The sequence below is a fragment of the Vanessa tameamea genome, chromosome 20 (genome assembly GCF_037043105.1).
Source record: "Vanessa tameamea isolate UH-Manoa-2023 chromosome 20, ilVanTame1 primary haplotype, whole genome shotgun sequence".
Classification (NCBI taxonomy): Eukaryota; Metazoa; Arthropoda; class Insecta; order Lepidoptera; family Nymphalidae; genus Vanessa; species Vanessa tameamea.
This window is the reverse complement of record NC_087328.1, coordinates 8,908,800-8,922,498: the sequence shown is the minus strand read 5'-3', so window position 1 is coordinate 8,922,498 and position 13,699 is coordinate 8,908,800. Positions and strand designations below refer to the sequence as shown.

The window sequence follows — 13,699 nt, the reverse complement described above, 5'->3', positions numbered from 1 at the left end:
GGTGCCTGCCTGGGTTTGAACCCGAAATCATCGGTTAAGATGCACGCGTTCTAACCACTGGGCCATCTCGGCTAACAGACACAATTAAATTAAATAACAACTTTCGGGAATAATTAAATATGTTTTTAAAAATCCCGTACGACATGAATTAAAACAAAAGTAAAAATAAATTTGAATAATGTTATATTAATCTTTATACATTAGAAAGAGACAGAGAAATGGAAAGAGTGGGAAAGAAAGGGAAAGGTCACCTAGAGGGAGCATAATGCTTTTCCTTCCGTGACGATTTATGTCGCAAAACATGTAAACCGGGTAAAATAAAAAAAGGTTTTACTATTGTAATAATTGTATTTAAATATAGGGGAACATTATTTCATAATATTTCAATACATCAATTATATTTGATCTTTCGTCACTAAGCCCGCTGGACCTTGGCCGATGACAGGGGATAGACCAGCCACAGCGACAGCTCTTAGCGGCCTGAAATTATTTAATATCACGTTAGTGAAGACCAAAATGAAGCGTATACTTTATTTTAAGTAATTTATGGGCTCTCTTTGTAAATACCAATTACTATTGTATTGCTAATAATAAAATTATACGGAAATACAATTCGAGGATTAGGATTTTTATTAATTATAATTAAACGACACTGAGATAAGCAATATGGGATCATCTATTACTGAAACAAATCGAATTACTTCATTTTTTCACAAGTTATTTGGTTTTACACTTGAAAGACGGGATCTATATCTATACATATCTATAAATAAATGTATACCTATTTCATTTCTATTATATTTGAAAAGTATAGATTTGATCTCCTGATAATATGCAAACTTTCTTGAAAATAATAATAAATGATTATAAAAATAGTTGCCGAAATACGAAAACAAAACATTTAAGATTTTATCATGAGAAAAATCGAACAAATTTTTATTTACATTTTGTAAGCGCCATCTAGCGAACAAACTCCTAACTTACAAAGTACTTAGATAACTCTCAGATTGTTATATTAAGTGCCACTTCGTGTCATTTAATCCAAACGTCTAGTTAAATATTATGTTCACTTATGAAAACTACAACTAGATTATAACAGATGGCACTTTATGATACTGTATACTAGCTTGTTACTGAATTGCTCGCAAGATGGCGCTGTTTTGTAATTTTAAATATACATACTTGAACCCTAATTCCTCAAGAGGTACACCCAATTTGGCCAATTTGGCCTCGTAAGTCGCCAGTAAATCATCATGAGCCTTACGCAGTCTCGCTGTTTCATACCTCAAATCTTCAACTTGTGTATCTTTTAATTTGATAAGATCCTGTAACGAAAGGTTTTAACATAAAAAAGGAAAAAAAAGATCAGCAATTTTCCAACATCTGGACAAAGTGTTCTCACAATGGTTGGTACGGCTTTGTGCAAGGCCGTATTGGTCGAACGTTACCGAATATTCTACCGCAAAACTGTTATACTAATAATGGTTTTTGTTATGAGTTAAATGGTGAGTGAGTCGATATTATTACTACAAGCAAAAGTGGCATGGTATCTTAGTCTCTAAGGTTGGCGGCACATCGGCAATGTAACTGATACTTAATATTTCTTATAGTACAATGAGCTGTGGTGACCATCAGGTGACCCAGGCATCTAACCTATTTTAAATAAATAAAAAAATAAAGACATTCCCCTTTCAAGAAGTAGATTTAGATTAACATTATTCTGTAACTTGCAAATAGGAAGTTATAATACTATATAGTTATAGTTTAGTATAGTATTTTAAAACACTAATACTTTTATATAGTGCCGTACATACGTGGATCTCTCTGGGGCCCAAGTCACGACCTTCGAAATTCTTCAACTTGGCCTCCAGAAGCGCCGTTTTTAAGGAAGCTCTTTGTTGCACTTCGAGCACCGCTTTCGAAAATCTGTAGAAGTCATTAAATAAGCTTGATAATTAATTTGACACTCTTTTGACCTATCGGTCACCATGAAAATTAGCACTTACAATACATATTATTTAATGAAGAAGGTTTTTCTGCTTGGTTTTACTTCGCCGCTAGATCTCGCAACAGCATATTTAAACAGATCAATTACCCTAATACTTACCTTGCTTTTAATTCGTCTCTTTCGGTTAATATTCGGTCGAATCTCACTTGCAGCACTTCATATTCCCATTTGAGAACTTCGAATTGTTCTTCCAGAGATGCCAATTGTTTCGTTTTTGCCTGATAGTAAAGCGATATTAAGAATAAATAATTTGATTTAATTTCTTTACATATCATTAAAGGACAATATCAGTACTACTCACAGCTAATGCGGCCTTATCACGATCGTAGTTCGACATCTGCCGTTTCAATTCTTTATTATCAATAATAGCCGCTTCAAGTGGTTCTCGAAGACCCTTGGCCTCAGCTACAGCATCTCTAGCTATTTTCTCAGCTCGCTCTTTTACTTTTTGCATCTCCTCCATTTGTTGCTTCAAGCTACTTATAAGACCTGTAAAATATTTTAAGTGGAAAAAAAAATTCTAGTAAGCTGGCAGCGAAAAAACACTATGATATATCTGCACGTGTCGAATTAAGTGTGTGAAGCTGCAAGGTGAAATAAACTCCTAAACTATCTAAAGATGTGTAGAGATCTTTGCCCAACTGTCAGACTACAGACTGTAACTTCATCTACTATTAAACACTACATTATATTAAATTCAATAAATAGTAATTCACCTAAATTATTTAAAGTAATGTCATTGTAATAATTTTTCAAATCAGAGAAGGCTCTCTCGTGATGAGCTATAAGCTCTGACAATTGTTTATTTTTCCTCTCCTCTACTTCAGATATTTCTGTCCTATGTTTCACCGTTAGCTCAATCTTTGTCTCAAGTAATTTTTTTTCAGCTTTATCTTCTATCTGACGAGCTCTCTCTTCAAACTCAGATCTTGTTTTAGATAACTCTTCAGCGTGAACCAATTTTGCTCTTCTTAACTCATCTTGGGCTGCTAACATTTTCTCTCTTATTTCTTGTCGCAAAGATCTCTTATCATTAAGAAGTTCTAGTTCTTGCTCTGTATGTTCTTCTTTGGCTGCTTTCAGTGCCACTAAATTTTCGGCTCTTAGAGCTGCTGCGGCGGCTTGTTGTTCATATTTTAGATGTTTAATTTTTTGCTTTTCAGTTTCAAGTAAAGCTTCATTTTCTTCTTGCGCTTCTTCTGTAGCTCGTTCTCTATTTCTCAATTCAGCTTTAGCTTCTTCGAGCTGTTGTCGTGTTATCTCCCAAAATGTTCTAATTTTATCTCTTTCTAACTGGAAGTAATTTCTTTCCTCTCTTTCTTTATCAAGTTCTTCCTTTACTCTCAGCGTGAACTGTTCAAGTTTCTCTCGAGACATTTCAGAGGTATCGACTCCATCGATGACGATTGCTGAAAAATAAAAAAATATAGTTAATTATCACTAAATTAACACTCTTTAAAAAAACGTATACTTACCAGGTGCTTTTTTGCCACCACCTTTCCCTCCTTTTGGTGCCTGCAAGATGAAAATTTAATACAGAACAAAAAGTAAATTTTAATCTAAGTCAAATTTCGCTCATGGAAAATTAAGTATTATTATATATTATTTAACAATGATCTTACCATATTTTAAACAAGTCGTGTCGTAATGATTGTATGATTTAACTAATGAACAATATTAAGGTGCGCCAAACAGAGCTTATAAAAATAAAAACGTTGTCAAGAACCAACCAACCAAGTTGTTCGTAACCATGGAAACTGTTGCTATCCAACTGTTTTTAATATAGATAACAATAAAATCAATTTAAATCAAGTTTTAATATAATATTATCTAATCTTGATTACGATTTATTTAACTATCAAAATTGAAACAATATTAATAACAAATAAATAATTATATTTTATAATATTTCAGTGAGTAACTTCTTAGATGACATACTTCAAAAGATTGTCTATAAAATCTGTCAGATCAGTAAAACTAAAATCATGAGTACAATATGCAAGATATAAAGTAATTCGGTAAATCCCCGTTATCTTAAAAATTAAAGCTTCAAGATGTTACCAGAAGCTCGTAGCTGCATAATATATTCAGCTGTAATACTTAGTCTGTTCGTCATTGATTATCTTCTAGGAAATGGTTTCGTTGTAACGTTCCAGAAATTGATTTGTAAATTTGTTTGTGGTATTCGTAAAGACATTAAGGAAGAAAGAAATTTACTGATAACGGGGAACGAGCACTTCTTCAACTTGCCAGTTTTGTTTTCCGAAATTGTGTTCCTAGCGTTGACAATAGCGGTAATGTTTGTTATAAGAAATAATGACGTTAATTTATTCCAGTTCTGGAATTGGATATATTTATCTTTTTGAATTGGCAATACTTCTGTGTTCATAATTTCTAAATTATTTTGCCCAAATAATATTTACCATCTTTTCTAAAATCTGTAATCTATTCTTTGTAACAATTATGTATGTATCAAAGATACCTGGCATACCTGAGAACAGCTCTATCGCAAAAGTCAAATTTTAATATAAGTGGGCGGAAAGGCAAATAGAGCAAGTTGTCTCCGGTGTAAGTCATCACCGTCAACGCCCCGGAACTGAGATGTTATGTCTCATGTGCATGTATCGCTGTCATTCATCTTTCAAACCAGAACACAACAATACTGAGTACTGCTATTTAGTGATAGAGTAAGTAAAAAGTGGGTGGTAGCTGTTAACGGGTTTGTATAAAGTCTGGAAGGACTTTATACAAGCCCAAATCTGTCAAGAAACTGATTCACAACTTATTCCATTACGCTGTTCCGGTTCGTTGATGGATATGCATTTGGTAATCAGGTAGTAAAAACACAGTAAAAGTATTCAAAACTACACATGTAGGTTTCCTTACGATTTCCTTTAACACCGATGCTTAAATATGTGATTTTGATTGTGACCTTTCATTAAGATCCACTTCGTCCAATGAGCTTATTCGATTTCTGTTTTCAGTTTTTGAATAAATACAAACAGCACAGCAGGGATAACATTGATGATCTTCTTCGAGAAAGTAGGGACGTGTTACGGCAGACCAACGAGTTTCTCGAGAAATGGCGTCTTAGACGGGTAATCGGTTTAATTACGCCCTATTGAATTTCAATCGTACAAAACGTACGCAAAATTTATTATTACATATCCGTACATATTGAGTTTTATATTGTTAATAATTTTGAATTTGTATGTTAAAAATTAATTTAAAAAAAGAAATTGTGTGAGATTTATTGAGTATTTTATGTGATGTGGTAATTGTGGTACAGGTACCATTAAATATTGGTTTCATTATTATTATTTAAGTATAATTAAATAATAAAATTTGTAGATACATTGGCAGGTGCCTAACGAGTACTCGTATCTGGACGAAGAGCCGCAGGAGATAAAGCCTTTCAAGCTGGAAGTGCCAATCCTGCATATGGCTATAATTGACGTAAGTGAATAATTATATTAAATACTAAAGATGCATTCAATTTTAATTTTGTTATAAAACTATAAACGATTAATTTGGTGATCTTTCGTTAGACTGCATCTAAACACATTTTTTCATGTGGATTCATTTTCGTCTTGATTTACCGTCAAAAATAAAGATTATGTTGGAACTGTATATTATAATGCAAATGCAATGTTCAAATTTGACTAACAAAATAACTGTCTTGTTAATATATAAAATGCCAAAATAAATCTAGGAATACGTAAATTATTAAAATATTTTATTAAGTGTCGTCTTCATACAGTGGATTCAGTTCCGTGTATGTATATTCAATATGTCAGCTTTCGAGAATGAATAGTTTTTGTTGTGCGTTGATAGCCAACCCGAGAGCCGAGGTGGCCCAATGGTTTAAACGCGTACGTCTGAACCGATGATTCCGGGGTCAAACCCAGGCAAGTACCACTGAATTTTCATGTGCTTAATTAGTGTTTATAATTAATCTCGTTCTCGGCGATGAGGAAACCTGCATGTGTCTAATTTCAACGGAATTCTGCCACATGTGAATCTATCAACCGCATTGGAGCATCTTTGTGGATTATGATCCTAAACTTCTCCTCAAAGGGAGAGGAGGCCTTAGCCCAGCATTGGGAAATTTACAGGCTGTACATGTTGTTGATAGTCGATCCAGCAAACGTTTTATATTCATAAGAATAGATATTATCTATATATAATTGAATGTTAAATTACTGTTTTAATATAGACTCTAGGGTCTACGAGGAATCGGTCAGAACGCGGAGACGCAGGCGACATGGTCAGCTCTATGGATACCATGCTACTTTCAATGACCAATCTTATCGATGATGATTTGCAATCGATTCCTGAAATACTCGGCGAAGAAAACATCGATATGCAACAGGAGATAGAATTCCAAGATCGTTTCTTGTGGGACGTGCTAGAAGAAGATTCGAGTTTAGAAGAATTTTAATGTTTTCATATGTTTTACGTGAACTGTTCAAATTAATTGTATTTAAAGGTGTTCTATTAAATCATGTTGAAGGTTTCCTTTGAAGATTTATTTTTATAAAACAAGATGCATTTTTATGTTGTGAAACTGTACCAAAGACAAAACATAACATAACTGATTTCTTTCATCGCATCGAAGGCATTTTATAAGTAAAGTACTTCTCGAGTATGCTACTACATATATGTACTACTTAAGTAAAGTACGCCATAAATGAAGACGTTTATTTGTATTCCGATATATGAATGGGTTTATTTATGAATTTCCGAGAGATTTCCGACTGGTATCCACTCCTGAGGAGGTTTTATGATTAGTTTTGGAGCTCATTTCACTATTCTGCTGCGAAGCGAATTTGTGTTGGCAGAACGGACGTGGTCCTTTCGTCACCGAACCTTACAGTCGTTGTACTATTATTTATAAAAAATATATGTTTTATCTGTTATTTCTTACAAATTTCACGCAAAAACTTCTAATCCGTTTTTATGGAACTTCCATATTATTGATAATATATACATAATTCATAGTTTCAGGGCGTAATCAGTACTAATAAACGAGGAGAAATTGTTTTTGTATTACCGAACCGAAAAAGCAGTTAATATTGCTTATAGCAGAAGATGCAGTGCATTTCGGAGAAGGTGGTGAATTACTTGGTAGGACTTTGCGCAAGCCGTCTGGGTAGGTACAGCCCACCCATCTATTCTATCGCCAAACAGCAGTACTCAGTAATGTTGTGTTCCGGTTTGAAGGGTGAGTGAGCCAGTGTAAATACAGGCAGAAGGGACATAACATATTAGTTCCCAAGGTTAGCGGTGCATTGGCGATATGAGAAATGGTTAATATTTCTTACAGCGCCATTGTCTATGTGTGATGGTAAAAATCAGTTGGCGCAAGAGTACCTGCGCAAATATAATTGCATTTTTAATTCCCTCACTCTCATGATCCGATGGGACAGCGAATTCGACACGACTATAAACAGGCATTTATGGGCCCGACCTGGGTTTTATATCCCAGAACCTCGAGATGGCACAGAGATAGATTATAGACTGTAATAGCACGTAGGTTACTTTTGTATATCGGAAAAATAGACCTAACCATCGCCACCGCACGTAGATGAATTTGTGGACAGAAACTAGTTAATTATAAACACAAATTAAGCGTATGACAATTAATTTCTGGTTGTCCGGGTTTGAATCTACAATCTTCGCTTAACTCTCATGTGTTCCAACCGCTTTGCTGACACAGCGTTTATAATTAATTGAAATATTACACTTATCCTACAAAGGTCTGAGCCACACTTTCAGCGTCAAATGCTCTTAAGTAGCGAAAATCCGACAGATATTAATTTAATACCACACATAATAACGTACGCATTATTCGTAGAGCTTAATAAATTTGGCCATATTTTCAACTCTATGTTCATAGATTTAGAGGCGTTCGCGGTAATAATTATTCCGTGTAAAGATTTGATTATTGGTTCTAATGTCGCTTTGATCTCAAACTCAGCAGGGCGTCTAATAAGTTAGGGTGTGTTCTAGAATCCTGCGTTAATCGCAGACTTATTAATAACAGGTAAAGTATTTTTGATGTCAAATACCAGTTGCCTCTTGCAGCATTTTAGTAAAGCATTTATATGTTTTCGTCTTATAAACCGTCTGTTTTATCTGTGTTCTTTTTTCCAAAAACTTTAATGACCTCTCCATACAACAATTATATTTTAACTAGATGTGGCTTTCGATTTTTATTTGCGTAAATTTTTGATTATACACGGGAAACACAAAACATGGGTATAGTTATTTCTTTGAGAAAACCAGTCTTCGATCAGTTATTGAATATAATAATTTCTATCAACTCATCTAAACGCTATGAATTAAGTTAAATAAAATTAAAATTAAGTTAATTAATATTCTGTTTCCAAATTGAATGTATAGCACTAAATCTCATCAATTGTCAACAAAGAAAGTCGGTTGACAAACAGATGAGAATATACATAAATTATACTTAATTATATCGAAATCGAATTAAGTTTAAGTTAAGAGTTAACAGTTAGAGTTCCAAAACGATGTAAATCATCACGATATATTAATCTTTTAAGCTTGTTTTTCTTTTATTTTACGAAACGTCCGCAAATTAAAATTCACTCATCAATTTCATACGAAACCATCCGTGCTCCGAGCTATAATTTGCTCCGAAAACCAAACAAAAGACACGTGGCTGAGGAAATTCGTGGTGAATAACCCTCTGGTCGCTGTAATTACACTATAATACACAACTTATGATGGATGGCCGCACGCCTATCCGTTTTGTGAGGTAATCGCAGTTTAGGGTTACTTACCCTTTGGGAACTTCTTTAAAGCTGATTTGATTTTATTGTAAAAATGTATTCATGAAGTGTTTGGTATTTCAAATTTATTACGTCGTTATTTTTCTTTGAAATACGTTATTCGACTTTGAAATCAGAAGAACGTTAATTTGAAAAAAGAACATCAATCATCAAAACTTAGGCACAATATATGTTTAATAAATTAGCTTGAAAAATAAGAATTATAATAAATATATTTATTTACATATAACTAAAGGAAGCCATTCGAGAATAAATACTATATTAAATTATGTTTTTAATTATCATAAAATGTAAGAAACAAATCTAGTAAGGAATTCACTGTTTGGCTAAAGCTTTATATCTCTTTGAGAAGTAGATTTGGAACTACAAAAATCTACGTTATTCCAATTTTGATTGTTGGCAGATGCTCTTTCGATACATGAAGATTTCCTCACGACGCGACGTCTTTTCACGGTACTTTCCATAGCTTGTGTTCACCGTCTATGGTCAAGAACCATGTTTTCTAAATAAATAGGTTAAATTGTAGTTAGAATAAATTCGAATCTCTCTCCTCAACAGTAGAGGTAGCTTTAGTCCAGTAGTAGGATATTTACAAGGCGTTACTATTTTTGGTGCAGTGCCTACCAATGCTGCTTAATCTTTGATTATAATTAACTTGAGTAGAAGCAAATGATTCTGTTCTTTTATTATTTTTTTTTTTTTAATGAACAGGTCCCTGATTTTTTGCAAGGGAGAAGACACGAAATAGATTGATTGGTACAGACGACATTACAGGCTTGAATTTTGAATTGAGTTTAGCATATTTTTTATAATATATAATTAAACTAGTTGTCACAGATGGTTTCGCTTGCGTTTAAGAGGTTTGCCATGATGTTTTGTTGTCTGTTAACATTTCATAGCTAAACCTCTAATCCGAATTTGATGAAATTTGGTATCAAGCAAACTTCAACCCGAAGGAAAGACATTGGCTTTTTTATACCTAATATCTAACAACCGCTTACTTTAACAGTCGGATTTGAAGTCGGATTTAAAGGTCTGGAGGCTCAGGGGCACAATGGAGTGGAGGCCCTAGACCAACAGAGGCGTAGAGACCCTAATAATAATATTATTTACTTAGGATATTTATTTACTTGTATCGGTAACTTTTAGATATTTGTAAACACGTCAAAATCTCTGTTGTGAAGGGGGCAGTGGCTCAGGTTGCCCTCTCCTAAATCCGTCCCTGCATGTGGGCGAAGCTGGAGTTTTAAACTAGTATTATATGAAACGGTATAAGTTATGATATTTTTCAATTAATTAAATAAAATATAGGTACCCGTTATCTTAATTCCACTCCACAGAACACTTCAGTCCAGACGGTATTGACAACTTTATCGTTAATCACATTGAGCGTTTGCTATACATTGAAATATTGCTATAAATTTTCCATAACATAGTCTATAATATAACTATAACCCTTCGATATCGATCTAAAAAAAAAAAAATTATTATCAAATTGATGTTTTTTTTTAGTCAATCATTGTCAGTCAATCATGATCATTACCATTGAAAGATCTTTTGACATTTTAGGTACCAATAAAAAACCTATCACGAAAATAGAACGATATCTTCGTAGTATCATGGGATCTAGTGTAAGGTAATGCTTTTTTTCAAATTCAATAAGACTAAGCATCCATTGTCTTCGTAAGGTTATTTTTCACGTACGTATGGTACGAATCAAGGAGTTAGGTATCCAAGATGACCGAGTCCATTCATTTATCACTCAGCTTTTTTTGTCCCGTACCATTCAATACTTTTTGTGGGAAGATTAAATTTCGCGAGCACCCGAACCATTAATCAGTCGCCATGATAAAAAGAACCTTCACCCCTCCCCGATTTCAAGACGTTGGAGGTTGGAAAGAGGATATCGGTTTACTCTGATGGGTCGACATATTCTGGTCACGCCTGTCCCTATCTTGTCACCATTTTTTTTGTTCTTAACACGTCTGGTCGATGTTACACTGATTATGATTTTTGTGGTACAAAATTAATAAGGGGATTGCTATTTCATGATGTCTCTCAAATTTCCTTTTTTTATGGATACCTTCAAGCCGGCCCATAAAATATTAGTGCGCAATGAATGAATTATTTTCGTTTAAATTTACGCAGGTTTACAAGAATCAATTCAATATATTTTAATCCCGATTAAACAATCAATAAATTTAAATAATGTATATTAAAAAAAGTATCTAATAAAACATTGTCTAGTTATAAAGGCCGTATTGTTTATATTCTAACTTAGAAATAAGTAACTGAAAATCGCACTCATTCAATATAGTTTTCAACAAAACAATCCAACCCTGTATTATCGTAATTTTAAATAATAAAAGAATTTAACAACTTCAGTGATCATCCCCTGTTCATTCAAGCGAATATCCATTGTCATCAACACCCTATATAATGTCAACTTAACTAGCAACGCCTTCAAACATTTACAATACAAGAAATTAGGATTCGAAATCACCTACTATGTTCTAAAACAACAAGTAATCATACTATTGTATAATGCAAACCTATCCTTGGTTTCATTCAAAGGACGAAATTACCCTATTCACCTGTTACTTTCAAAAATACCTTATAGTCAAAGAAATAAGATTCATTATTAAATAAACCAATCGAAATCAAAAAAAAATCGTCCATGTTCGACTGAATTCAAAATTCAAACGTTTGAAATAATGACCGTTAATACGTTCAATTTAAACAGACACATGTGTTGAGCTGTTGGAAACGTAGACGGAAGTCAAGTAATGTTGGTTCTACTTCCAACATGGCGTCTTCTGTGGTAGACGCGTGTATGCCACGTGTCGCTAGTGAAAATCAAAAGCGTTGGTTTGGAAATGAATTCCTAAATATGGTCATTAGGATATGATTACGTTTAGTTTTTGTCCATTGTTTGTTCCGATAGGATTTGTAATAGATAGGGGTATGACTAGGAAAAAAATTAAATTACCTTTTTAAACTCAGTATGAATAAAGTTTAATGTACAAAAACGAATATCTAAATTACCACCGCATGGTAAGTGAAAATTTGCAAAATTTTTGGCAAAGCTCCACCAAGCTGGGGAGCTGAGATGCTACGTTCCCTGTGCCTGTATACTCTATTCCAATGGGAATAGGAGAAAAGATAAATAAACAACTTTGACCTCGAATTGACATGACATTTTAGTTACACTAGTGAGGAGTAAATTATTGAGTGAATGGGTAAAGAATGCTAAGGAACGATATATTTTATTGGTTTTACGTAATTTTTTAAATAAATTTCAAGAAAGGTACATATTCAAATTTTTATAATTAAATTTAAATAAAAATTAGGTCGTTAGTTTTGATTTGGATTTGAATTTCGCAAATAGCCTTATAAAGAGGTAGTTATTTTCAGTGATAAGTCATAGAAACACACTCACAATTTCATTTATATGAATAGATTTTTATTCCATCATTAATAAAAAGAAACATTGTATGTTTCTTTTGTTTTTTATGAAGTGGTATTTTCATGTGGCATGGCATGAAGTGGAAGGTTTTGAATAAATAAAAATTTTATATCTTTTTCAAATAATCTCTTACTTTATATTATATCTAAAACGACTTTGACCTTGAATTACATTTCGTAGCATTAAATTTATTGAAAAAAAAAAAAAAAATATTACACCTTATCTTAATCTTCAATCCGAAAAAGTAATGTTCAATCAGCGTAGGCCGTGTTGATTGGCAAATCAAAAGTCAGTAGGCAAAAGCAAAAGGTCGTAAATACTAAATCGGTTACAATTACAGTTCGCTTAAACCTTTTGATAATTCCGAATAATATCTTACTTTTGTATTATTTTCAAAACTATAAATATAAACTGTATGTTAAAACTAAAATAATATATTTTTTATCTGTATAAATTTATTCCTTCTCCATTCGCTTAGCGAACATCCTTAGTGAGGCCACCATTTTAATTTTTCGTTCATCGAAAAATGGCGTTTTGAATGTCGGCAAAACTGTTTTCGTTACTTTGAAAGTCAAATTTAAGTGTATTTACGTAGTTAAGTGAAATATTGTTATATTAAAAGTGAACATATATTAATCAAGAACTGTTTGTAGTAAATCATAAAGCGGACTTATCAACAAAGCACTCGTGATATTGAAAAGTACGGTTTGTTTTGGTTCTTTCCTATTCCCATTGGAATAGAGTTTAGATATACTGGTCATGTTGACCTATATACCGTATACCTTCAAATCGGAATATAACAATACTAAACATTGCTGCTTGGATGGTATGTACACAGACTTGCACAAAGCTCTGCCAACAAACAAAACCATTATTCGATTATTATTAGTTATTAATATTTTTTTTATTTATTTTGTTTAAATTTATTCGAATCGTGAATTGAATAATTCACTTCCCACAGTCAATGACTATTAAAAAACGTGTAAAAAATCCCCGTAGTCGAGACACGTGGCCAATAATTAGCCTTTTTGTGTTAAACGCACGTTAAATAGGGACGCACCTTTATTGGTTCACTTGGAATTATCACAGGTTATTAATATTAAAATATTAATAAAAAATCTTTGTATTTGTTAATAGGATTTTTGGATTTCAGTGATCGGGATAGTGAATTATAAGTAGTTTATTGACGGCCAAGTGGTTAGAACGCATGCATCTTAAGCGACGATCGCGGGTTCAAACCCAGGCAAGCACCACTGAAATTTCATATGATTAATGTATGTTATAATTCATCTAGTGCTCGTCAGTGAAATAAAACATCGTGAGTACATCTGTGTGTGTCTAATTTCAATGAAATCCTGTTACATGTAACATGCATCAACTCGCATTGAAGCAACGGCCACTTTACTA

General features: G+C 33.1%; 2 protein-coding genes across 3 annotated transcripts; one reads left to right on the top strand and one right to left on the bottom strand.

Annotated features, from left to right (window-relative positions):
- Positions 1-395: 395 nt before the first annotated feature.
- LOC113401655 (dynein regulatory complex subunit 4) lies at positions 396-3,518 on the bottom strand. The gene is made up of 7 exons (XM_026641648.2): positions 3,484-3,518; positions 2,725-3,417; positions 2,310-2,497; positions 2,108-2,226; positions 1,815-1,926; positions 1,183-1,325; positions 396-480 (listed from the first exon to the last, which is right to left on the bottom strand). Exons 2-7 carry the CDS (start codon positions 3,383-3,385, stop codon positions 396-398), a joined length of 1,308 nt encoding a protein of 435 aa, XP_026497433.2. The 5' UTR covers positions 3,386-3,417; positions 3,484-3,518.
- A 456-nt stretch (positions 3,519-3,974) lies between these two features.
- Positions 3,975-6,526, top strand: LOC113401712 (uncharacterized). 2 transcript variants are annotated; one of them, XM_026641743.2, is made up of 4 exons: positions 3,975-4,302; positions 4,993-5,106; positions 5,372-5,464; positions 6,225-6,526. In XM_026641743.2, exons 1-4 carry the CDS (start codon positions 4,063-4,065, stop codon positions 6,447-6,449), a joined length of 672 nt encoding a protein of 223 aa, XP_026497528.1. In that variant the 5' UTR covers positions 3,975-4,062; the 3' UTR covers positions 6,450-6,526. The 2 variants fall into 2 exon arrangements, with proteins under 2 accessions (XP_026497528.1, XP_064074129.1); XM_064218059.1 differs by having other exon boundaries at positions 5,360-5,464.
- The last annotated feature ends 7,173 nt before the right edge of the window (positions 6,527-13,699 follow it).

What these genes read in the sequence shown, in the direction of transcription:
- LOC113401655 (XM_026641648.2), bottom strand. Translation starts at nt 3,385, where the DNA reads ATGTCTCGAGAGAAACTTGAACAGTTCACGCTGAGAGTAAAGGAAGAA. An exon ending in CATTACTTTAAATAATTTAG is followed by an intron (nt 2,498 to 2,724) that starts GTGAATTACTAT and finishes AATATTTTACAG; the next exon opens with GTCTTATAAGTAGCTTGAAG. An exon ending in GTGATAAGGCCGCATTAGCT is followed by an intron (nt 2,227 to 2,309) that starts GTGAGTAGTACT and finishes CTTTACTATCAG; the next exon opens with GCAAAAACGAAACAATTGGC.
- LOC113401712 (XM_064218059.1), top strand. Translation starts at nt 4,063, where the DNA reads ATGTTACCAGAAGCTCGTAGCTGCATAATATATTCAGCTGTAATACTT. An exon ending in AGAAATGGCGTCTTAGACGG is followed by an intron (nt 5,107 to 5,359) that starts GTAATCGGTTTA and finishes TAAAATTTGTAG; the next exon opens with ATACATTGGCAGGTGCCTAA. An exon ending in TGCATATGGCTATAATTGAC is followed by an intron (nt 5,465 to 6,224) that starts GTAAGTGAATAA and finishes GTTTTAATATAG; the next exon opens with ACTCTAGGGTCTACGAGGAA.